This window comes from Crocodylus siamensis, chromosome 8, assembly GCF_052110815.1.
Source record: "Crocodylus siamensis isolate JL-2025a chromosome 8, ASM5211081v1, whole genome shotgun sequence".
Classification (NCBI taxonomy): Eukaryota; Metazoa; Chordata; order Crocodylia; family Crocodylidae; genus Crocodylus; species Crocodylus siamensis.
In genome coordinates this window covers 57,202,593-57,227,550 of record NC_143402.1, presented here as the reverse complement: position 1 = coordinate 57,227,550, position 24,958 = coordinate 57,202,593, and the positions used below count along the sequence as shown (strand labels likewise).

General features: G+C 53.6%; 3 protein-coding genes across 3 annotated transcripts in view; 2 read left to right on the top strand and 1 right to left on the bottom strand.

The window, feature by feature from the left end:
* CACNA1A (calcium voltage-gated channel subunit alpha1 A) overlaps positions 1-2,091 on the bottom strand; it is a 151,090-nt gene extending 148,999 nt beyond the window's left edge. Inside the window, exon 1 of the mRNA XM_090061117.1 lies at positions 1,453-2,091. The gene's annotated coding sequence lies outside the window, so the exon portion shown is untranslated. The remainder of the gene's footprint in view (positions 1-1,452) is intronic.
* Positions 2,092-2,267: 176 nt separating this feature from the next.
* LOC149858718 (surfeit locus protein 4-like) lies at positions 2,268-14,746 on the top strand. The gene is made up of 6 exons (XM_090059289.1): positions 2,268-2,423; positions 3,543-3,729; positions 3,874-3,950; positions 4,233-4,276; positions 13,166-13,352; positions 14,218-14,746. The coding sequence occupies exons 1-6, from the start codon at positions 2,376-2,378 to the stop codon at positions 14,482-14,484; spliced, it is 810 nt and encodes a 269-aa protein (XP_089915415.1). The 5' UTR covers positions 2,268-2,375; the 3' UTR covers positions 14,485-14,746.
* A 1,036-nt stretch (positions 14,747-15,782) lies between these two features.
* YJU2B (YJU2 splicing factor homolog B) lies at positions 15,783-24,516 on the top strand. The gene is made up of 10 exons (XM_090059288.1): positions 15,783-18,053; positions 18,921-18,951; positions 19,380-19,433; positions 19,894-19,976; positions 20,363-20,418; positions 20,579-20,639; positions 21,772-21,914; positions 22,023-22,195; positions 22,804-22,942; positions 23,608-24,516. Exons 2-10 carry the CDS (start codon positions 18,949-18,951, stop codon positions 23,916-23,918), a joined length of 1,023 nt encoding a protein of 340 aa, XP_089915414.1. The 5' UTR covers positions 15,783-18,053; positions 18,921-18,948; the 3' UTR covers positions 23,919-24,516.
* Positions 24,517-24,958: the final 442 nt, after the last annotated feature.

Genomic DNA, 24,958 nt, shown 5'->3' with positions numbered 1-24,958 from the left:
ACTGAATGGGCTTGGCCTTGGTAGTGTTTCCTCATACAGAAGCCCCTCCATAGCACTCATCATCCTCATTGTTCTTCTCTGGATGTTCTCTAGTTCTTCTCTATCCATTTGGAAGGTGTGGGGACCAGAACCGGACATAGTCTTCAAGGTGTAGACATTTACAAAGGACCATCACGATGCTTACTATTTTGTTTGCAGGCTTTTCTCTGCCACTACAGGGCACAGAAATATGCTCTATTTTTTAAATTAACTTTTTATGGGGCAAGATCTGGGGGCTTTATAAGCTACACCCCAACTCCTGAGAGCCAGCCACACCATGTCTGGACAGCTTCCAGTCTCCATCATACTGGCTGTCCTTGCACATGAGGTGTCATCATGGAGGCACCAACACTGCCATGACAACCTTTGAGGAATCACTGGGAAAGGGTGGCCTTCGAGGCCCAGATGTCAAGTCTGAGATCACGCTATGACAACAGCTATGTCCAAAGCCCCACTGGGATGACCTGTGAAACATCCAAGGTGTTTGTGCTGCATTTAAAGACAGCAGCATTGGAAACACTCTTCCAGCTGGGCTTGATGCTGGTGTTATGGCTGTGTTTTTCGGAGCTGTCATCACTAGGAAATGACCATGTGAGGTCCCTTTCTATGGCATCTCACCCAGCCCCCTACTCCAGGCAGCATCAGCCCAGACTAAATCACCCCAGCCCAGTGTCTGTCCAACTTGTTCTTGGACAGTTCCAGGGAGGGAGATTCCACCACTTCTCTGGGCAGCCTGTTCTAATGCTTGATCACACTCATAGTCAGAAAGTTCCTCCTCATAGAAAAATCATAGAGAAGTAGAGCCGAAAGGGACCTCCAGAGGTCACATTTAGTCCAACCCCCTGCCTGAGGCAGGATAATCCTTATCCAAGCCATCCTATGCAATCCAGAATCTAATCTCTCCGTAAGACTACCACCAACCCTAAGATAATACCAGACATCACACATAAACCTGCCACAGGGAAAGCAGGAGAACCATGGCAGCCAACCCTCACATTTTTCTTGCTTATAACATACCCCCAAATACAATACACAATTTGTTTTTGGAAGGCAGCCTGACGAAATTTGTTTTTCCAGAATTATGGCAGCAGAGAGAAGGGACAAAGCTTAATCTTCAGCTGACTCACCCTCCCTGTCCTACTTCCTTCAAACCCTGGTCTCCAGCTGTGGACTTGAAAAGACCTAAAGGGCTGTGAATAGAAGACACCAGAAGCCTTAGCAGAAACCAACATTCCCCCTAAGAAAAGTCTGCTTCATTAATGAAACCCCAAGACAACTAAAAAAGAAGAAAGCATGTTTACCACTGATAAAGTGAAGAACAATGGGCCATGAACTCAATGGGCCACTGACTCTTTCTACAATGCAGTCATCATCCCCACCCTCCTGTACAGATGTGAAATGTGGATGACTTACCATCATCATCTCAAGAGCCTGGAGAGGTGTCACCAATGCTGCCTCCAGAAGATCCTTTGCATTCATGGGAAGATCACGGTGGAACTGCAGCATCCTTGCCAAAGCCAATATTACTAGCATGGAGTTGGAGATCCTCACGCACTAACTTCACTGGACCAGACTGTGCATAGAGGCCTGACTCTTGACTCCCAAAACAAGTGCTCTGCTCCCAGCTCAATCACAGCCTGAGATCTCACAGCAGCAGCCAAGGAAACAGGACAAGTAGGCATGGCAGGCATCCCTCAAGACAACGGATGTCAATGGCAAGAGTTGGGAGGAACCGACTGCTCAGTGACTCCAATGGTGCTGCAACCTCCACCAAGCGGCAGTCCCTTTTGAAGTGACATGCCTCGCCCTCGAAGCAGAGAAGAGAAAAGAAGAGAGGAGTCCCAAGCTGCAGCCTGCTCTCCTCTGAGCAAAGAACTCTAAATTCTGCGGGATCAAGGACTGGACTCTTCAGTCACCTCAGAACCCATCAACAGGCCATGGGACCGCCCTTGAATGGAGGGAGTGGCAATGACACCACCCCCCAACTGGGTAATAGCTGATAAGATGCAGACGGAGCAGGGGAAGGTGTGTGGTGTATGTATAAATTACGGTAATCGCCCTTTCCCCCCCCCCCGCCCTTCGCCGCTTGAGACTAGTGTGTCTAGTCCTGGCCCCCCCTACAGTCATGTGATGGCCGCCATGTTTACTGAGGCAAATACATTGCAGGGGTGGGAGAAATGCCTCTCTAACCATGGCGGCGAAAAGACCACATGACCCCCCCATAGAGGCGGGGCGAATGGGAGGGGACAGGACCGACCCCGTGAGTGGCTGCCCTGTAGCCACGCCCCCTCCTTCCCTCGGCCTCTGTGGACTGAGAGGCCGGGCCGGAGCGGACCATGGCGCCCAGTGATTTGATGGGGGCTGCCGAGGACCTGGCCGACCAGGTGAGGGGTAGAGGGCTCGGGGAGGGAAGAGAGACAGTGGCCTCCCATGCTGGGAGGGGGCGGGGAGCCACGTGCCCCCCTCCAGGTGGGGAATGGTTCGGTCCATCCCCCCTCGGGAGCAATGGAGGGATGGGATCTACCACCTCCCCCAAAAGGGGAGTCCCACTGAGGACTGGGACGTACCACTTATTCCTGGGGGGTGGCATATGCCACTACCTACCTTCCATCTGGGACTGAGGGACGTACCACATACTTACAGGCAGGGCTGCACCATTTACTTGCCCCTCGCACCAGAGCACAGGAGATGGGGGCGTACCACTTAAAATGATGGGGGGGTAACTTGTATCCAAAATAGGTTTACCACCTGCTTTTTCCCTTAGGGGCTGCCCTATGGGGACGGGAAGCTGTGGGGAAGGAAGGGGTCCTGCCTATAGCTCTGCCCCCGCCCCCAGAGGGGGCAGCCTATAAAGAAGAGGAAGGCATGCCCTAATCCCCCCCCCCAGCCCAGGGGGTGTGTGGAGCCCTCAGAATTAGGCTACCTGCTCCTCCTCCTCCCCCCCCACACACAGGTGCAAGGATGCATGGGAGAGCAGTCCCTGTGGGGGAAAGGTATTGCCCCTCTCCCTTACCTCCTCCCTGCCCATGTAGAGGGGAATCTGGAACTCTCTGTTGTGGATGGGGAAACTGAGGCGCAGCACAAAAGAGCCAGTGACTGCTCTGGATCTAGAACTGGGGGTTGTGGCTTCCAGGGGCCTGGTTCACCCCTCCCCACCCTGCCTCCAGCTCTGGGGAATCAGGAAGCCTGGGTTCCGTTTTAGCAGGGAGCATGGTTCAGTGGTTGGAGCAAGGCAGAGGGAACCCCCGTCAGCTTGTGCCACTCCTGCCTCAGTTTTGCCATCTATAATATGGGATGAAAGCCTGTGGCCCAGAGCTGCTCAGAGCTCTAGGCAGGCCGGAAATGTCCTTCTCCTGCCTGCTACCGGCTGCTGCTTTATAAGCCTAAGAGGGCCTGGAAGATGCAGCTGCCTGATGCAGTAGGGAATGAACCATGCTAACCTGCTGGCCCCGCCAGGCCCATCACCTTTCCACCCCTAACACCGCCCCACCCCACCCCCACAGTTCCTCCGGGTGACCAAGCGCTACCTCCCTCACCTGGCCCACCTCTGCCTGATCAGCACCTTCCTGGAGGACGGGATCCGCATGTGGTTCCAGTGGGATGAGCAGCGGGATTACATCAACATCTCATGGGGCAGCGGCCCCGTTTTGGCCACACTCTTTGTGCTCGTCAACATGGCTGGACAGCTGGGTGAGAGCCCTCACGGGAGCTGGGCTGGCACATGAGGGCAGGTCTGGTTCAGGGCACTGCCCTGTAAAGAAAAGAGGGCTGGTTCAGGCTCCTCTAGTCCTGTGCAGTGCTGGCAGTTCACAGAGCCTCTGCCTTTCTCCACAGCTGGCTGCGTGCTGGTCCTGGCCAGGAAATTTGTCCCTTATGCCTGCTTTGGCCTCTTTGGGATTATCTTCATGCAGGTGGGTCCCAGATGGGCTGGAGATTCCATCAGGGGTTCCCTGGGTGCAGGTTGGAGGTGATGATGCCTGGGAAGGTTTGGGTGGGGGTTGCTGCTGCACTGTGTAGCTGGCTAGGAGTTATTCTGGCCCAGCTCAATTCTTCCCTCCAGGCTGCAGCATCCCCTTCTCTTAAAAAGAGGCTCCAGCGGCCTCTGCTTGCCAAGGGGCTGCTAGGGTGCAAAGCCCTGGGACGAGGCTACATCCATGACACAGGGCTCAGCCTGGGTTGTTTCTGTCTTGCAGACAATCGCCTACAGTATTCTCTGGGACCTCAAATTCCTTATGAGGTGAGTGATGCCAGCAGCAGAGAGTGGCTACAGAATAGAGGGAACAAGGCGGAGCCATATCCTGTTTCTAAAGGGATCTCTGGTGTCTTGGGCTCATAGAATCAGAACAGTCAGACTGGTAAAGTCCACAGGTAGCATCTCATCCAGCCCCCGGCTCAAGGCAGCATCAGCCTAAATTAAACCAGCTCAGCCCAGTGTCCTTTCAGCCTGTTCTTGGGCATTGCCAGGGATGGAGACTACTGTTTCTCTGAGCAGCCAGTTCCAAAGCTCAACACACCTCATAGCCGGAAAGTTCCTCCTCATATCCAGCCTCAGTTTCGTCTGCTGCCACTGCAGACCATTGCTCCTAGTCCTGTCCCTGTCCCCAGTGGCCACAGGTGAAAATCAATCTCCATCCCCCTTGCACCCCACCTTCAAGGATTTGTGGCCTGTGATCAAATCCCCATTTCAATCTTCTCTTCTCCAGACCCAAGTAGCCAAGGTGTTCCAGCCTCTCCTCATTGGTCCTATTCAGGCCTCTCATCATTCATTCAATTGTGAAGCAGGGCCTCATCCAGAGGTTGTATTCAGCCCAGGCTCCTCGGAGGCAAGATTATCCCCATCCAAACTAGCCCAGACGTGTCCTCATCCAGCCTCTTTCCTCAAACTACACAGTCAATTTGGCTACAAAAGTCCATTGCCCTCAGGCACCAAGAGCCCCAGAGCTGCCCCAGATAAAGCAGGGGGACTCTTTCTAACTGGTCCATATCTTAAAGAGCATAGAGCCCTGCACATAGTCTGCACTCTGGTGCCCATGAGCTCTGGAAGCAGGGCCTATCTGTGAATAGTGTATGTGCGCACACGCTGGTGATTGTGCTTGTGTATGCACATACACACACACCCAACCGTGATCTCATACTGAGATTTATTCAGCCTCTTGTGATGGAAGAACTTCAGACCTACTATTTACTTGGTCTGACCATTCGGTTGGACTAGGACTTTTCTCCCCTGTTCCTCTCCAGCATTTAAGGTATAGGAAGTTCTGGTTCAGAGACCATGCCACTCATTCCTGTGCTCAATACCAATGTCCCTTTCCTCCAAGATTGTGACAAATCCCTTTGTGAATCTAGCTACGCTCTCAGCTTCCACTGCATCTGATGGCAATGAGTTCCACACTTGCATGATGTACTGGGTGAAAAAGAATGCCTTGTGTTCATTTTAAACTTAATGACCTACTAGTTTAATGCTATGGCCCCTCATTTTTGTCTGGTGAGAGACGATCAATAATAAATCCTTAGTGGCTTTCTTTGCCATTTAGTATTTTGTAAACCCTTCTCCCCACCCTCAAAATCTCTTCTAAACTGAACAGGCCTGGCCTGTTACTCTCTCTTCACATATCCATGTCACAGATCATCATTGTTGACCATCTCTAGTTCTTCTGTGTCCTCTCTGAGGTGTGGGGACCAGACCTGGGTGCAGTCTTCCAGGTTTGGATACACCTTGGGTTTATAAAGGGGCATCCTAATATAGGCAGTCCTCAGACTTTTATGACACAATTCATTCCAGAAAACCACATCTTAAGTTGAAATATCGTAACTTGGAACCAATTTTCCCATTGGAACAAAGTCAAATGGGGGATTGGTTCCTTTACAGTGCTGGATACTGCATCCAGCTGGTAAGTCTGGTGTGGTGGAAGGGGAGGGTAGAGGGAGGGGGTTGGGGTTGGGGTTGGGGTTGGGGCATGATGCTCATCTGGTGGCTCCCGCCACTCCTCCAGGAGGGCATGGGGGGAACATATGCCCCCAGATCAGGGCAGGGCCAGGGCTGTACCAGGTTGTACTGGGAGCAGGGGCTATGCCCTCCTGCTACACACCCAGCCAGGGTGGGACGGGTCCAGGATGGAGCCACTGTGGTGCCTTCAGACAAGTGGCATGCAGTAGTGGGAACTGCCCCTTCCCTCAGCAAGCCGCAGCTCTGTCCCATGCTCACCGTGCCCCAGCTGAACAAGCAGTAGCAGGGCACAGGTGGGTATGGGACAGAGCCATGGCTTATTGCGGGGGGCAGGGGCAGCTTCTGGTGCTATGCACCACTTGTCTGGAGGCTGTTCAGCGCCCCCCCGCAAGCTGGGCAAGTGGCAGGAGGGTGCCTCCCGCCCTCCCAGACAAGCAGCAGGAGCCGCCAGACAAGCAACTTTCCCCAGCCCCTCCTGCACTGCAGGGAGCCTTTATCTGCCTCACCACACCCCTTCCTTTCCCCTTCCACCACATGAGACTTACCAGCCAGACACAACTGTATCAAGCATCATAAAGTTGAAACCCATGTCAGAAGGTCGAAACAGGGTGTCGACTTATAAACTTCTTAAGTGCCATTTGTTGTAATTCAAAGTCATAAGTTGAGGACTGCCCATACTTCCATTTTGTGTTTCCAAGCCCCTCCATGCCACTCATCAGCCTTAAAATCATAAAAAATTGGGATTGGAAGGGACCTTAGGTGGTCATCTATTTCAACCCCATGCTCAAAGCAGGACTGTCCCCAGCTATATCCCAGCCAAGGCTTTGTCTAGAGATTCCACCACCTCTCTGGATAACCTATTCCAGTGCTTTACTACCCTCCTAGTGAAAAAGTTCTTCCTAATATCTGACCTAAATTTCCCTTGCTGCAACTTGAGCCCATTGCTCCTTGTGCTGTTGTTTGCCATCACTGAAAACAATCTTGGCTCCATCCTCTTTGGAACCACCCTTCAGGTAGTTGAAGGTTGCTATTAAATCCTCACTCAGTCTTCTCTTCTGCAAACTAAATAAGCCCAATTCCCTCAGCATCTCCTCAGAAGTCATGTGCCCCAGCCCCCAAACCATTTTCATTGCTCTCCGCTGGACTCTTGCCAATTTGTCCATATGCTTTCTGTAGCGGGGGGCACAGCTGGACACAGACTCCAGATGTGGCCTGTACTAAAGACAGGAAGAATCACCTCCCTCGATCTGCTGGCAGTGCTCCTACTAATGCAGTCCAGTATGTTGCTAGCCTTCTTCGTGATGCCTACACAGTCAGTTGGATAGCAAATTGGCTGAGGGGATGCACTTAGAGAGTGGTGGTGGACGGGTCACGTTTGTCCTGGAGGGATGTGAGCAGTGGAGTCCCGCAGGGCTCGGTCTTTGGGCCCGCACTGTTCAGTTTATTTATTAGTGACTTGGATGGGGGTGTGAAAAGCACCCTGTTTAAATTCACGGACGACACCAAGATTTGGGGTGAGGTGGGCACGCTAGGATGGAGGGACAGGGTACAGCTGGACCTGGACAGGTTACAGGGGTGGGCAAATGAGAATAGGATGGGATTCAATACTAACAAGTGCAGTAAGAACCAACAGCATACCTATAGGCTGGGGAACTCTCTCTTCTTGAAAGCACAGTGACAGAAAGAGATCTTGGAGTCTTGATCGATTCCAAGATGAAAATGGGCTGCCAATGCGAGGACAGTCAGTAGGGCTAACCACCTTGTCGTGCATCAACAGATGCATCACAAGCAGAGCCAAGGAAGTGATCCTCCTCTACTATGCGACACTGGTCAGGCCATAGTTGGAGTACGGCATCCAGTTCTGGGCATTGCACTTCAGGAGAGATGTGGACAGCATTGAGAGGGTCCAAAGGAGGGCCACTCGCATGATTTGGGGACAGCAGGGCAGATCCTATGAGGAGAGGCTACAGGACCTTAACCTGTTCAGCCTTCACAAGAGAAGGCTGAGAGGGGACCTGGTGGCCGTCTATAAACTTACTGGGGGAGGACCAGTGGGGAATGGGAGAGACCTTGTTCTCCCGAGCGCCTCCCGGAGTAACAAGGAATAATGGTCGTAAGTTGTTAGACAGTAGGTTCAGACCAGACATTAGAAGGCACTACTTCACAGTCAGGGCGGTTAGGATCTGGAACCAGTTTCCAAGGGAAGTGGTGCTGGCTCCTACCTTGAGGGTCTTTAAGAGGAGGCTTGATGATAACCTAGCTGGGGTCATTTGAGCCCAGTTTTCTCTCCTGCCCAGGGCAGGGGGTCGGACTAGAACTGCAAGGTCCCTTCAAACCCTATATCTATGAATCAAGGGCACACTGTTGACTTGTATTCAGCTTACTGTCCACTGTAACCCCCAGGTCCTTTTCTTCAGAGTTGCTGCTTAGGCATTTGGTCCCTAGCTTGTACCAGTGCATGGGATTTGTTCACTTTGCATTTGTCCTTGTTGAACCTCATGAGATTTCTTTTCTTTTGGCCCAATCCTTCGATTTGTCAAGGTCTCTCTGAATCCTAGCCCTACCCTGTAGCATATCCACTGTTCTCCCCAGCTTGGTGTCATCCATGAACTTTGCTGAGGGTGCAATCCATTCCATCTTCCAGGTCGCTGATGAAGATATTGAACAAAACTGGCCCCAGGACCAACCCCTGGGGCACTCCACTTGACACCAGCTGCCAATTAGACATCAAGTCATTGACTGCTACCTTCTGAATCTCATGATCCAGCCAGTTTTCTATCCACCTTAACAGTCCATTCACCCAACCCATACTTCCTTAGCTTACCTGCAAGAATATTGTGGGAGACCATATCAAAAGCCTTGCTAAAGTCCAGGTATATCATGTCCACTGCTCTCCCCGCATCCACAGAGCCAGTGATCTCATAGAAGGCAGTCAGGTTGGTCAGGCATGTCTTGCCCATGATCAATTCATGCTGACTGATCCAAATCACCTTCTCTTCCAAGTAATTAGAAATGGATTGCTTGAGGACCTGCTCCATGATTTTTCCAGGGACTGAGTTAAGGCTGACTGTTTGTAGTTCCCTGCGTTAGCTAATAAAACCCTAGGATTCTGGACTAGCCTAGGGATTGGCACGACGCCTTGTTCAATGAGTGACAGCAAGGCTTTATTTACTACAAATATTCAAAGTCAAATGAGCCCAAACCAGAGCAAAGTCCAGTAATTAGCTACAAGGTGATGATTTCTCACCAAACAGGCAACAAGAGAAATGGTCTGTTTCTTCCAGGTTCTTTAGATAGCTGGGGCACAGCAGCAGTTGGTGTCAGAGAGATTTTTCACTCTTGAATCATTCCTGCTGTTAGCTGTTTTCGCTTCATTCTTACACCCTTAGTCCAGCATCGTCACAGCATTCTTTTAGTTGTATAAATCAGAAAAGACTCTCAAGCAGTAATTGACAGGAAAATCCTGTTAATTAAACTGCTCATTTTGGTTCTCAGAAAGTTCCAATTTGAATGAATTACTTTCCTCAGTGACAAGAGGTTATCCATTTCTTCTGAGTTGTCAAGAACATGTCAAGAAACTGATTAACAATCAGGAAAACACAAGGTTTTGGGGAGTGTCCTTGGAAAATCCAGGTAAACCATTAGCCAATACAGAAGTAAATCAGGAGGAGACATCTATCACATATGCAGAATGACTCTTTCTGTACATAACATGAGTTAATAGCAAAAAAATATGTACCATACTAATTAATCAAGGATAGACATTTCACACAGTTACATACTAGACAAGTAGAAGCCTACTTGAAATCATCATGAATGTAAGATAAGCCAGAAGGGATACCTCATTAATTCTTTTCAGATGGCGTAGCCATGAACTCGCATCTTCTTGTACTATGCAGTTAGCATCAGTATTTTGGATTTTAACTTTTGTGAGTAGGCCCCAGCTTATAGAGTTCATCGATATTAGGGCTGGAAGGGACCCTGGAGGATCATTGAGTCCAGCCCTCTTCCTCAGGGGCAGGAAGTCAGCAGGGATCATAGGATCCCAGCAAGATAAGCATCCAAATGTGTCTTGGAAGGCGTTCAAAGTGGGTGGTTGAACCACCTCTGGCTGCAGTCTATTTCAAACTTTGGGGGGTCAGACAATGAAGAAGTTCTTTCTTATGTCCAGCCTGAATCGATCACAGTGGAGTTTGTGACTGTTCGATCTTGTCATCCCTTGGAGGGCTCTAGTGAACAAACTTTCCCCCAGATCCTTATGAGCACCCCGATAAACTTATAGGTGGCCACCAGATCACCCCTGAGCCTGCGCTTTTCCAGGCTAAAGAGCCTCATTGCTCTCAGCCTGTCATCATAAGGTCTGTTTTCCTGACCTCTGATCATGCGCATGGCTCTCCTCTGCACCCTCTCAAGCTTCTCCACATTTCTTTTGAATTGTGGAGCCCAAAACTGGATGCAGTACTCCAGCTGCGGCCTCACCAAGGCCGAGTACAGCGAGAATGATGTCCTGGGATCTGCTTGAGAAGCATCTATAGATGCAAGCCAGCAGCATTACACTGAAAGCTCATGTTCACCTTGTGGTCAACCATGACCCCCAAGTCCCTTTCATCTGTAGTGCTAACCAGCATAGCACTACCGAGCCTGTAAGCATGGTACAGGTTTTTCCTCCTAAGGTGGAGAACCTTGCATTTTTTGGTGTTGAACGCCATCAGGTTCTCTTCCGCCCATTTTATGAGTCCGTCCAGATCCGCCTGGATCACCCTCCTGTCCTTAGGTGTGGATGCTTTACCCCAGAGTTTGGTGTCGTTGGCAAACTTGACCAGTTCGCTTCTGACACCAATGTCCACATCATTGATGAAGATATTAAACAGTATAGGCCCTAGGACAGAGCCTTGAGGGACGCCACTGGTCACAGCACACCAAGACAATTGGCTCCCATTGACAACCACTCTCTGGGTCCTACCACAGAGCCAGTTCCCCAGCCAGCGGATTATGATGACGTCAAGGCTGCAGTTAGCCAGTTTAGCCAAGAGTTGATCGTGGGATACCAAATCGAAGGCTTTTTTAAAGTCAAGGTACACAACGTCGATCTCTTCCCCCTTGTCCAGGTGATAGGTCACCTGGTCATAAAAGGAAATGAGGTTGGTCAAGCAAGACGTACCTGCAACAAACCCATGCTGGGTATCCCTCAGGATATTGCCTTCAGCTAGTCTGTTAAGGATGGCCTCCTTGATGATCTTTTCCAAGACCTTCCCCAGGATAGAGGTCAGGCTGATAGGCCTGTAGTTTGCTGGATCTACTTTCCTCCCTTTCTTGAAGATAGGCACCACATTGGCCCTCTTCCAATCATCAGGCATGTCACCAGAGCTCCAAGAACTCTCAAAGATCCGTGCTGGGGGCTGAGCTATGAGTTTGTCATCACCTGGATCCTCCTCCTTCCTTTCCTTAAAGATGGGCACTATATTTGCCCTTTTCCAATCATCCATGTCTTCTAATCATCATGAGTTTTCAAAGATGATGGCCAGTGGCTCTGCAGTCACATCAGCCAACCACCCAGCACCCTCAGGTGCATTCCATCCAGCCCCATGGACTTGTACATATCCAACTTTTCTAAATAGTCCCTAACCCTTTTTTTGTGCCAGTTTTGGCTGCTCACCTCTTCTCCAGACTGCTGCCAGGGGCAGTAGTCTGGGAGCTGACCTTGCCTATGAAGAGTGAGGTGAAAAGGGTATTGAGTACTTTAGCCTTTTCCACCTCATCTGACACTAGGTTGCCTCCCACATTTACTAAGGGACTCGCACCTTCCCCGATCTTCCTCTTGTTGCTAACATAATTGTAGAAACCCTCCTTGCTATCCTTCACATCCCTTGCTAGCTGCAACTCCAGCTGTGCTTTGGCCTGCCTGATTTCATCCCTGCATGCCTGCACAATGTCCTTATATTTCTCCCTAGTTGTTTATCCAACTTCCCACTTGTAAGCTTCCTTTTTGTGTTTTAGCTCACTGAAGAGTACCCTACAAAGCCAAGCTGGTCTTCTGCTGTACTTGCTAGTCTTCCTGTGCATCAGGATAGTTACTTCCTGTGCCCTCCATAAGGTTTCTTTTAAAGTACAGCCAGCTTTCCTGGACTCGTTTTCACCTCAGACTGGCCTCCCAGGGGATCTTGCTCATCAGTTCCTTGAGCGAATCACAGTCTGCTTATCTGAAGTCCACAGTTTGTACTTGGCTGCTCTTCTTCCTTCCTTTCCTCAGGAACCTGAACTCAGTCATTTCATGGTCACTGCTGCCCAAGTTGCTATCCACTACTACATCCCCCACCAATTCTCCCCTGTTGTGAGCTCCAGGTCAAGAAGAGCATTGCCCTAGTTGGTCTCTCCAATACTTGCATGAAGTTTTCCCCAACACTCTCCAAAAAACTTTCTGGATTGTCTTCCCAGTAGATGTAAGGGTGATTGAAGTCCCCCATGAGAACCAAGGCCTGTGATAGGGAAACTTCTGCTAGCTGTTTGAAGAAAGCTTCATCCACCACTTACTCCTGGTCTGGTGGTTTATACCACGCACCCACCACAACATCACCTATGTTGCTCTTCCCTCTGACCCCAGCTCAGAGATTTTTGACAGGCCTATCTCCAGATTCATACTGGAGCTCTGAGCAGTCATACAGCTCTTTTACATAAAGACAAACTCCTCTTTTCTCCCTTATCTGCTCTTCCTGAACAGCTCATATTCATCTATGAGGATGACAGTGCTCCAGTCATGCAAGCTATCCCACCAAGTCTCTACTATTCCAGTCCTGTCATAGTTCTGTGACTTTGAGGACTTTCAGTTTTTCCTGCTTGTTTCCCAGGCTCCATGCATTCATGTACAGATACCTGAGGTAACTAATTGCCCAATTTTCTCAGGAAGGCTAAGGTGGCCTCCCCTGTTGCTCTCTCCTGCTTGCTCTTCATCACTTACCTTGCACCTGGGGCTGGGCAGAGGCAGTGCAGGTCTCCATCCCTCAGCAAACCTAGTTTAAAACCCTCCTCACTAGATTAAGAAGTCTGTCTGTGAAGATGCTTCTCTGGACCTTATCTAGTTCTTCTCTGTCCTCTTTGTGTGGGCTCTGAAAGTGATGGGCAAGGGAACAGCCCTGGTGCCTACCCTTGGCCAACGCTCTCCCCCTACTTTGCCATTCCCAGGAACCTGGCACTGGGTGGTGGGCTGCTGCTGCTGCTTGCCGAGTCGCGCTCTGAGGGCAAGTCCATGTTTGCTGGCGTCCCGACTGTGGATGACATCTCACCACGCCAGTACATGCAGCTGGGTGGGCGGGTGCTGCTGGTGCTCATGTTCATGACTCTGCTGCACCTTGAGCTCGGTGCCTTCACTGTGAGTAGCCTCCCGGGGCCCAAAGGGGCTGTTTCTTTTCCTCCCCAAGACAAATCCACAGGGTCCAGCCTCCAGGCCTTGCCCTGGCTTTGAAGGAGCTGTTGGATTCTATCCTGCACAGCAGCAGAGCAGATGCGGGGCAGGAGCAGTTGCCCCACCAAGGGGTTAGCAGGATCCTGTCCTTGGGAGATCAGCACAGAGCATCAGCTCAGTCTCTGCTGCTTCCAGGCTGGGCTTGCTCCTGGCTCTCTGAGCCTCAGCTCCAGAGAGTCTGGCAGTTAAAACCTGGGGTCTGGGCAAGGACCACAAGGGAGGGAAACTCTCTAAGACAATCTCTGGCCCAGATCCATTCCGTGTGACCATGTCATCTGGCCAACAGGGCTCACAGGTTTGTGGGGTGCCCCACATGCTAGATCACACATGCAGGGCAGCCCAGGGCCCAATCCCAGTGCCTGGAGTTCCAGGTCCCTGGTCCTTGCACCTGGGGTGGGCAGAGGCAGTGCAGGTCCCAAAACCCGGCACACAGGGCTGGGCAGAGGCTGCATGGGTCCCTGGGGACCTGATCCTGACATGGGGCCAGAAGTGGCACATGGGATCCAATCTAGGCCCACACCACTCATCTGGCCCATAAGGCCAAAAGGTTTGGCATCACAACTCTAGGAGGAATTGGTTTTAAAGACGACAGGGCAGAGATGCCCCAAGTTGCTTTTCTCATCTGGGAAGCAGTTACTTTGGCATTGAGAAATTAGGACACCTGGGTTCTCGCCAGCTAAGCATGTCCTCTGGGGCAGCACCCAGACTCCTGGGTTTTCTGGCTGGCTCTGCCACTCCTGATGTCCTGCCTCCTCCTCCTCCCCTGCCCCAGATCTTCCAGGACATCTTCGGCATGGCTCTGATCATCCTGGTGGCCATCGGCTTCAAGACCAAGCTGGCCGCCCTGACACTGGTCGTGTGGCTCTTGGTGATCAACCTGGTGCAGAATGCTTTCTGGACCGTATCCCCTGCCCGGCCCCTCCATGATTTCCTCAAGTATGACTTTTTCCAGACCATGTCGGTCATCGGGGGGCTGCTGCTGGTGGTGGCACTGGGGCCAGGAGGTGTCTCCATGGATGAGCACAAGAAGAAATGGTGAAGCCCAGAGCCAAAGTGGAGCCCATGACCAGGGCTGGGGGGTGGGAATCTTTCATGACAGCTTTTTTTTTATATATATATATATATATATATATATATAAAGCTTGGCCCTTGTGTAGTTCACCTCCCCCCACCCAGGTCCTGCCCCCTGGAGGTTTATCATTGTTCACTGTTGCCTTACGTGGGGGGAGGAGGATGAGAGGAAGTGTCTTCCTCAGATCTGCTTGGAGACGTGTAAATTAAAGTGTATATTGTATTATCCAGCCCAGGACTCCTATGTGCTAGCCAGGTCTGGGCTCTAATGGCTTCCCAAAAGCCTCTATTACCTGCACCCGTGGGTGGAGGAGCAGGGAGAAACAGGAATCTCACGCAGCCACCAGGAATGGGGCATGGGGGCTGCTCCTTTCCTGACGACATCCCCAAGGCACGAGAGGCCTCTGATTCCTGGTCCGTGTCACATCTGGAGTTAGTCCAGGAAGCACAGGGTCTCTTTGGTAGCATGTTCCAGCACTGACTTTGAACCTAGGAGAGAGGCCAGACCGGCTCTTGTAGAGGAGGGGCAGGGGAAGGGGGCAGCAAACCATCTCTGGTCTGCCTGGCTGGGACCTCTGTGCTGCCTGAAGGTGGCATACATAGCTGCCGGGAAAGGGTTGCATGGAGGAGCCATGGCTGAACAGTACCCCAACAGGGGCAGGCTGTCCCCAGCCTTAGGGAGCAGAGCCATGCTAGATGACCACTGGTAGGATATGGGGGCTCTGAGAGGGAGGTGCCAGCTATAAGTCCTTATTATTCTGCCCACCAATTTCATTAGCCAGCTCCAGCTTCTACAGCAAAGGGTCTTTGAGCACACAGCACAGGCTTTGGTCCCTGTACTACTCATCCCCAGTTGGGCAGTGTCAGAGGTCCCCACAATGGCCCAGCAGGCCTGCTGAGGTTCCCTTTGCAACAAGTAGGGGGAGGAAGAGAGCCCCAAGCTAGCTCCTCTGCTGGTCCTAACTTGAAGGTATCTGCTGCCACAGCCACAGCCCTAAAACTGCCTTGGCATAGACCAGCCTGTGGAGATTAAGAGGTTTGTCCGTGGTCACTACATGCCTGGCAGCTGGTGAAACTTGAAACCTGCCCAGGCAAGTCCCAGCCAGTAACACTTGGTGCTTTTTGGACATGGCTTCCCTGCCCCTTTTGAAAAGCCAGCAGGATGACCTTTGCCTCTGCACTGGAAAAACTGAGGCATGGAGCAGCTGGGACTGGGAGCGTGTGGGGGGGGGGGGCGAGGGGGGGATTCACTTGGCCAAATTACTGCTGGCCAGAGAGCATGAATTTCCCCACAGCATGATCATGAGGCTCAGTTCCAAGCCTGAAGGCCCAAGAAGCTAGTGAGGATTTAAGCAGAACCCAGGAATCCCAACTCCCAGCCAGTGTAAATCAGCTGGGTTGGAGGTCTGGGAGCTCTTTACAGATCCCCTCCTTCCCATCATCTGCCGCATTAGTGCCCCACCCACTCTGGGTATTCAAAGCCCCTGGTACCAAGCAACCTGCAGTGCTATTCTGGCTGGAGAAGCGGTGTTTCTGGCCCAGAGCCAGCCCTTGGCTTTCTCCCACAGCCTATTTCTAGCAGCTATTAAATTGGTTTCATGCTCTTCCCTGACTTGCGGCAAAAGCCACAACACCAATCCTCAGGTCAATGCCCCCACATCTGCTCCCTGGGGCAGCCCAGACATGCAGGGATAAAACAGAAAGGCTCTAGTGTCCTTACCCAGCTGGGTGCTGTGATTTGCCCCATGACACCAACAACAGGTCAGGACTCTTGGGTTCAAGCTCCAGAAGGGGATGAGGGTCTCAGGACAGTGGCAGCTGCATCCACTGGCAGTGGGAAGAAGGCAGGACCAAGAGGTTCCTTGGATGCTTTGGGAATCCATTGCCCTTTGGAGAAGCAGCTCAGGGAGAGACTGATGGGAACCTAAGATGAGTTTTTCCTGCTGTGGCTTGTGACTTAGTCCTGCCATGTCCAAGCTGCACCCCCAGGACCCCTGTGAGATTGTAGCCCTGTTCCTAGCTCACACCAGGACTTCAGAGACAAGTGCTGTCTCACTGCACCAGGGGCTAGAGCACAGGAGCCTGGCTACACCTGGTAGCCTCAAAAGAGCCAGTGTGGGGGATGCGGAGCACCCTTCTCTGGACAAGCTGTGGCCATTGGACCCCAGTCCCATTCCAGGAGCTGGATTCCCACAGATCTGTGGGACCCAGCATGACCCAAGGGGCACAGGGTTGGTCCAGGGGTATGATCCAGCTTCAGCCCAGCCCTGTGCACCTAGATCTAAGAACATCAGAACTGCCATTCCCTGAGTCAACCCCTAACTCCATCTTGCCCTGTCTCCTGCATCACACTGGAGTAGAGAGCAGATGCTAGAAGGGAGAGTGAACTGGGTCTGCCCAAGGTTTTGTCCACTGTTCCTCTCCCACTTCTATTCTCCAACATTTAAGGTCTAGGAAGTTGTGGTTCAGAGGTCCTGCCCCTTGCTTTTGTGCTCAATAGGTAATGATGCCCCTTTAAGACCATGGGCAGACCATTGGCGAATGTGGCTAAAGACTCAGCTTTCACAACTGGTGGCAACGAGGTCCACCCTTTTTATTGACATGCTGGGTGAGAAAGAACTGCCTTGCATTAGTTTAAAACTGATGACCTACCAGTTTCATGTTGTGACCCTTATTCTTATCTGATGAGAGCTAGTTGATAATACTGACCTTCTCTTCACTATAACATAAAAACTAACATTTATTGGGGCAGACCCTAGCTCTAGGTGGCCAGTCTCCTGTGTAACACAGTAGGCTCTGCTGTGTCCCTCCTTGGCACACTAGTTTTAAACATCTGATCTTTGTTCCCATCCATTAGGTCTTTAGTTGTCCCAAGCAATCAATTGCCATTTTCTCAGTAGCCTCCCTCCCTGTGGAAGGCTTATAGTTTCCCATGGTCGACCTTTAGTCCACAAACCCCTAAAGTAGCAAATAGGCCCATGTGATATAGCAGTAGAGAACAGATGCTGAAAGGAAGAGCAAACAAGGTGTGACCTGGGTTCCCCCCCCCCATTTCTCTCCCACTGTAGCCTTCAGCATTTAAGGTCTAGGGCAGTGCTTCCCGAAATCTTCTTCAACATGAACCCATTTATGGCCCTATTTCCTCAGCATGGCCCCTTACTCCCAACCCACACCCCACAATACTATTTGGGCAACTGCTGTTCTAGGGGGTTCTGAATCAAAGGCCCTCCCATGCTCAAAAGCCACTGATGCCCCTTTCCTCCAAGAACGTGTCCAGCTGCTCTTTAAATCTGGCTGAACTCTCAGCTTCCACACTTGGTACCAACGAGGTCCACGCTGTAATGATCATCCTCCCGACTACTCCGTAGGCCCCACTTAAAGAAGAGCCCAGGCGTTCTGCCCCGCCCTTCACTTCCCGCCGCTGGATGACTCCCCACGTGCTACAACGCACGTGGAGGACCCATCGGGCGCCTATGATGCCAGTGGCGCTGAGTGATGACGTGGCCGGAAGAGGCGGGGGAGGTAGTGCCGGAAGGGGTGAGTAGATGCGCTGCTGGGGGTTGTCCTCTACTGGCGGCCCCGCGCCGTCCCCCCGCCTCTCTGGCGGGGTCGGTCCCCCCAGCTGGGGTGGGAGGGAGCTGCTCGGTCCCCCTCCCCCAGCACTGGGGAGACCCGCTACCTGCCCCCCCCGCGCACACGGGGCCCCCCCCATTGCACACGGACTCCCTCCCCGCTCCCACCTGCGAGGAGATCCCCCGCGCCCCGCACTTGTGGGAAGCCCCCATCTCCGCCCACCCCTGAATTTACCCACTGGACATTCTCGATGTACCAGTCATCGTGGTGGGGGCTATGTGACTCCCCCATTTACACTGGGGGGTCTCTCCCGACCCTGCTCAGGAGATTCTGCTCCTTGCTGCCCCCCCACGACTTGCCCCAGTGTGGGAGGTGTTCTCTGCACCCTGATACCCCTTCCCTGCATATACAGGGGGCGATGACGCTCCTAATCCTCTCACACACCTTCATGGTGCTGCCCCCCCCCCCCCACACACACGCCTTACCTGCCCTCCACGCATTAGGGAGGGGTCAGCCTACCTGCTGCCTCCTCATGCCCCCTCGGGATAGGAGCACCCATCAGAACCTCCCCACCATCTACCCCACCCCTGACTCAGTCTCCCCTCCTCCACAACCTGGCAGATTTGCGGGTGATTAAAACATGGCTCAGTCTTGTTACATGTTCAGGAACATGCTTAGTAGGCACTACTGAATCCCATCCTGAGGGAGCATGTAGGCTGTGACCCCAATGCACTGGGACAGGGGTTGCTGGGATGTGTTTAAACAGTGCGCAAGGACCAGAGCTACTCTCCAGGCCACAAGTGATGCTGTCTCCTCCTTCCTTCCCCGCAGCCTGGAGCAGAGCTAGAAGCTTTTCACCATGGTGAGTGGCACCAGGCCTGGTCCTGCTTCCAGCTGCAGTCTCCAGTGCCTGTTTCCCACCTCCTCCCTCCCACTTATGATCCCAGCAGTCTTTCCTGCCCAAGTGCAGGGGGGCTGGACCTGAAGATCTTGTAAAATACCTTTGAACCCCTAACAACTATGAATCTCTGAGGCTGCTATAAATAACCTGGTATTTTTTTTTAATGAACCAAGCTTGTTTCTTCCCCCCCATTCAGCATCAGCTTCTTGGGGCTACTCCATTCCTGGTTTCAGCTTCTTCACCTGCCCTCTAAGTTGACCTTTTTAAATTAATAAAACCCCCACTGAGGCTCCTGTCTTGGCCCCTCCAGTTAGAGAAGGCTTGGGTGTCACCCAAGAAAGGTATCAGGCTTCTGGGAGCTGAATTGCTTCCCCCTGCGTTTCTTACAGGGAGAAAGAAAAGGCGTGAACAAGTATTACCCCCCTGACTTTGACCCGGCAAAGGTAAGAGCAGGGCATGGGGGGGGCTCTGGGCATGGACTCAATCCATTGGTGCACTGGTGTCAGGCTGGGTTTACTTGCTGTGCTCCGAAGGGGTTGCATTAGGGAGAAGGCCAGGAGCCAGGACTCCTGGTTTCCCTTCCAGACATGAGAGGAGCATATGGTAGGCAGGGACTGGGGAGGACCAATTCTGTCTTCCTGGTAAGAGCCAAGCTCTGGGGGTGAGAGAGAACTAGGATGCAAGACACCTGCGGGGGGGGGGGGGGGGGGGGCCTGGGACCTGGAACACCCATCCCCACTCACTCCATGACTCAGTTTCCCTGTGGTAAAAACAGGGCCACACATGTCAGCCCACCCAGATGTGGCCATCCTTCCTACTAGGGCAGCTCCCTTTTCCTGAGTCCCCAGCTCCCTCTGAGCACCTGTGGCCCTGACCACAGCCACCCCTTGCCCTCCTTTGCAGCATGGCTCCCTCAACAAGTACCGGCACAGCCACCCGTTGCGCGAGCGGGCCCGCAAGCTCTCTCAGGGCATCCTCATCATCAGGTAAGAGCACCCACTCTCCCTTCCCCGAGCCCTGTTCTGGGGAAGACACCCTGGCAGGGCACCATAAGGGCTAGGATTCTGCTCCCAGCAAGTCGTGCTTGTGCTGGGGCAGGGGTGGAAGGGTGTAGGACTCCTGTATTCTATGCTCATGACTGCACGGAGTGGCAGGGGGATGAGGTTGGCTCCGAGCTTGGGGTGGGGAGTGGGAGGGGGATGGTCTGTGGGTGACTGCAGGGTGCAGGCATTCTGGGAATGGTATTCCTGGGCCCTGGGGTGGGAGCTGGACCCCTCAAGGAGGGACTTGGAAGCCAGTGCTGGCTAGGCAAGAGGGCCCCTGGGGGGCACCACAGTCACCAGCAGCTGCCTCCTGGCCTCCTGTCTTCTAGGTTTGAGATGCCCTACAACATCTGGTGTGACGGCTGCAAAAACCACATTGGAATGGGTAAGATCTGCCCCCTCAGGGGAGGGCCCTGGTCCTCTCCTTGCAGAAGGGGAGGGGCTCTTGACACTCATGTGTTGACATGTGATTTGTGGGGAGGGAGTTCTTGGGGGAGGGGAGCAGGGGCTGGAGCAGCCCCTGACACCCATTTCCCTCTGTGCAGGCGTCCGGTACAATGCGGAGAAGAAGAAAGTAGGGAACTACTACACCACACCCATCTACAGGTGGGTGCTGGGAGGGGCAGAGAGGCACCACATAGAAACACTAGAGTGACCTTTGCTCTCAGGCAGGGTGTGATGGAGGCTGTGAGGGTAGAAGAGCTGCTACAGACCAGACCACACAGGGCCTTGGATGATGATGATACTTCCATGGGACTAGAACATGGTTCTCAGTGAATCCTAGAAGGGGCTGAAAGGGACTGTTGGAAGTTATCTAGCGTTCAGCCCCCTGCCTGAGGCAGGATCATCCCTGTCCAAAATAGCTCGGACAAATACAGCATCTAATTTCTCTTTGTAAAATTACTATGAGCCCTGACACAGCACCAGACATCACCCCCTGACTCTGCCACAGGAAAAGCAGGGAGACAGCTTCGGCCAACGTCCTTCTGCTGTAAAAGGTTAACACACTCCAGAGATCCCAGGCCAAGCCCATGCCCCTGCTGTAGAAGAAAGCAAAACACCCACAAGTCCGTGCTAGTCTAACCATGAGGTCAGATTCCTTCCTGATCCCAAATCTGACATTTGGCCTGAGCCTGAGCAGCAGGGCAAGACCCTATCCTCTGGGTTTGAGTCCCAGCAGGAGCACTGACACAGTGCAATCACTATCCACAGCCTGGGCTGCAGCCAACACCCATTGCCTCTGAGGGAAGCTTAAAAACCCCCTGATAACGGTGGCAGGAATTTCCCCCCCAGCCCCATGCAGGAACTGGCAAAGCCTAGAAGTCTGGGAGATCCCTGTAGTAGAGCACAGGCATCGTTAGGCCTGGACCATCCCCCAACCATCTGGAGGCTTGATGTACCCCCACTCCCAGGACACGCATCTGTCTGTATCCCCTGGAGAATGGGTTTAGTCAGTAGTCCCAGGACAAGAAGCCAACACTCCTGGGTCTCTTCCTCATTGCCTCCCTTGTCTGTTTTCTCCTTATCCCAGCCATGATGAACATGAGGGGCTGTGGGCTTGGGGCACCTCATGAGGCATCTGGTAGCCCATGCATGGAGCCCCTAGGGCAACTGTGTTACCAGGGTGGCTTCAGCTAGGCTGTGTCTGGCCCTAGCAAGGGCTGACAAAGGGGGCAACAACGGGGGCATGAGGTGCAGCGGGGAGAAGCTGGGAGCTGACGTGGCCCTTGCCACCCAGGTTTCGGATGAAGTGTCACCTGTGCGTCAACTACATCGAAATGCAGACAGACCCGGCCAACTGTGACTACGTCATCGTGAGCGGTGCCCAGCGCAAGGAGGAGCGTTGGGATCCACAGGACAACGAGCAGGTCGTGGCCACTGGTGAGTGCCCTGTGCTTGTATATACTACCACCCAGCTCCTGCTTCTGCCCCTGCCCCTGCCCCCAGCCAAGCCAGTGCATCCACATGTCCCCCGGCTGTTTCCCCCAGAACACGAGGAGAAAAAGAAGCTGGAAACAGATGCCATGTACCGGTTGGAACATGGCGCCGCTGACCACGGCAAGCTGCAGCGTGCCCTTCCCACCCTGTCCAACATCCAGGAGGCCCAGAGTGCCTGGAAGGATGACTTTGCACTCAACAGCATGCTGCGCCGCAAGTTCCGGGTCAGGGCCGGCTTCAGGGGTGGGTGGGACTCATGGCTGCAAAACCCAGCTCTCTGTGCCTGGTGGGAGGATGCTTCTGCTACCCAGATGTGCCCTCTGTTACCCCCCCACCTCTTCCAGGGCCCTTTCATTTCCCTGTCTGTACCCCTGCTCCCTATCTCCCCACCCCCAACAGCTTTACCAGAGCCCTTGATCCCAGCCCGTGTGCTCCCTGCTCTCCCTCTCTAGCTCTACCAGGGCCCCTAGATCCCAGTACCATGCCCCTGTTACCCCTGTCCTGCTCTCTGGTCTTACCAGGGCTCCTTCATCCCTGCCTGCACCCTCTGCCCCACCCCCGCCCCTTAATCTCAGCCCAAGCCCTCTACCTGCTCCCACCCCCTCCAGCTCTACCAGGTCCCCTCAATCCCAGGCCATACCCCTGCCCCCCCAACTCAAGCTGGAATTGAGAAAACCTGGTAGAGTCACCAGCCCCACCCTGGTTCTACCAGGGCCCCCCTGATCTCAGCCCCTTCCCACCCCACCTTACACTGGGTTGGCTCTGGGACAGCCAGAGGGTTTGGTTGCCCCCAAGGTGTTGATGGCTGCCTGCCCCCTCCCCGCCCACCCAGGAGGAGAAGAAGGTGCTGCAGGAGGAGGAGGAGAAAGACCAGGCGCTCCAAGCCAAGGCCAACCTGAGCATCCCGTTAGTGCGCGAGGCAGAGGAGGACCGGCGCCTGGCCACCCTGCTCACCTATCGCAGCCCCGACTGTACGTCCCTAGCCCCCAGCCCCACTCCCCACATGTGGGGATGCCGGGCTCTAGCCTGGCCGGGGGGTGGGCACAGGAGCAAGTTCACCACCACCAGGGCTGGTTGGACAGAAGGAACAGAGACTGGCAACCCGGACTCCTGGGTTCTCCTGGGAGAGAGGACTAGAGCCAATACCCCTGAGTTCTGTTGCCAGCTATGGTGAGGGGTCTGATTCATAGAGAACAGAGACATGGTAGGAGCCTGGGCTCCTGAGTTCTCTACATAGCTCTGGAAAGGGGAGTAGAGCCAAAAGCCCTGTAGGATGCCTGGGTTCTCCTCCCCACTCTGGGAAGGGGAGTGGGGTTTAAACTGAGGTTAAAGCCAGGACGCCTGGGTTCTCTTGGCAGCTGGGAAGGGTCTGATGGTTAGAGCAGAGAGGCAGCAAGCCCAGACTCTTGGGTTTTCCTCTCAGCCCAGGGAAGGGGAGTGGGGTCTAGAGGTGAGAGTTGGGACACCTGGCTTCTCTTGTCAGCTGGGAGAGGCTGTGAGCCTGGACTCATGGGTTCTCCCCACTCTGGGAGGGGGAGTAGGGTGTAGAGCCAGGACACAGGGCTGCTCCTAGCTCTACTCCTGGGCTCCACAGGGTCTCTGACCAACCCTCCCCACCCCCATCCTCTCCTTCCAGCCTATGAGGACAAGCAAAAACAGAAGCGCACAGAGATCTCCAGCCGCTCCTGGTTCCCCAGTGCCAAGGCTGGTGATGCACTCAAGCTGTCAGGTCTGGGCACAAAGACCTCTTCCTCTCCAGCCCCCTGTGACCACCTGGGCATTGTGCGCCGCCGGCCAACAGATGGCCCCCAGGGCCTAGCTAGCCCAGAGGATGCCACAGAGACACCCTGTGCCCTCCCTACCTCACCAACCGCTGGCCCGTCTGGCCCCCCTCACTCCCTGGTCCCAGACTACTCGGGCTCCGGCTCTGACTCAGATGGTGAATGACCCACCCCCCATGAGTGCAGTCTGGGCACAGAGCTGTCCTGTTGCTGCACAGGGGACTCCTGGTTCCTGACAGAACCTCACAGCCAGCCTAGAGGAGCTACAGTTTGGCCAGGCCCCATGCCTGGGCATCACTGCTCCCTTCAGGACCAACCCAGAGTGGCATCTTCCTCCTTCTGCCTGGCTATTTATACAGCACCATTTCTTCACTTGTCCTAGCCCAGACCCCTGTGCAAAGAGGGGATCTCCTACCAGGCTGCCCCCCCACCCCCAGCATGACTTGGAGCCCAGTTCATCGCTGCTTCAAGGAAAAAGGCAGCTCCCCTGGAGGCCTGGGGGGCACTGCCCTGGGTGGGGGCATAGGCCCCCCCTGAGACTGGTTGCTGCCACCATCAGCTTCTGTGGACAGTTGCCAGTCACTCCTGATGCTGCTGCTGCTGGCGGCTTCTGCAAGCAGTTGCAGCTTGCTGCCACCTGCAAATTGTGCCCCTCAGTCTCGGGAGGCACCAGTCATGTGGGGCAGGGGGAGCTGCCAGCCAAGCCCCCAGCTGGGAGAGAAGAAGGGAATGAGTTTTAACAGCAATTAAAGCCATTTAATGAACCTATGGCTCCAGCTGGCTTGGAGAGGGGCCCAGTGTGCACACCCCAGGGGTTGGGTTGCCCCCCCTTCGGTTTCTGTCCAGCAGCTGTGGGATGGCAACAGGGTCTAGTGGTTAGCACACCTGGGTTCTGCTTCCAGGTGTGAGGGGAGTGGGGGCCAATGGGTTCTGGCAGGGGAAGGTGGGGCAAAGCCCAGACAGCTAGGCTTCATCCCCAGCTGTGAGAAGGAAGTGGGGTCCACTGGTTGGAGTAGGGGTGGGGGCAAGGCTGGAAGCCAGGATACCTGAGTTCCCTTCCCAGCTCTGGGAAGGTGGTGGGGCACAGCGGCTAGAGCAGGATCCCAGGACTCCTGGGTTTTCTCCCCAGCTCTGGACTCAGAACCTGTGGCAGAGATATCTTTTACTAAACCAACTAGATTTTTGCAAAAAAAATTCTTTAATTAG

Bases quoted from the DNA above. Each gene is read 5' to 3' on its own strand.
- YJU2B (XM_090059288.1), top strand. The intron at 19,434-19,893 runs GTAAGAGCAGGG...CCTCCTTTGCAG, and splicing joins CTGACTTTGACCCGGCAAAG to CATGGCTCCCTCAACAAGTA. The intron at 22,196-22,803 runs GTCAGGGCCGGC...CCGCCCACCCAG, and splicing joins TGCTGCGCCGCAAGTTCCGG to GAGGAGAAGAAGGTGCTGCA.
- LOC149858718 (XM_090059289.1), top strand. From the start codon at position 2,376: ATGGCGCCCAGTGATTTGATGGGGGCTGCCGAGGACCTGGCCGACCAG. The intron at 2,424-3,542 runs GTGAGGGGTAGA...CCACCCCCACAG, and splicing joins CCGAGGACCTGGCCGACCAG to TTCCTCCGGGTGACCAAGCG. The intron at 3,730-3,873 runs GTGAGAGCCCTC...CTTTCTCCACAG, and splicing joins CAACATGGCTGGACAGCTGG to CTGGCTGCGTGCTGGTCCTG.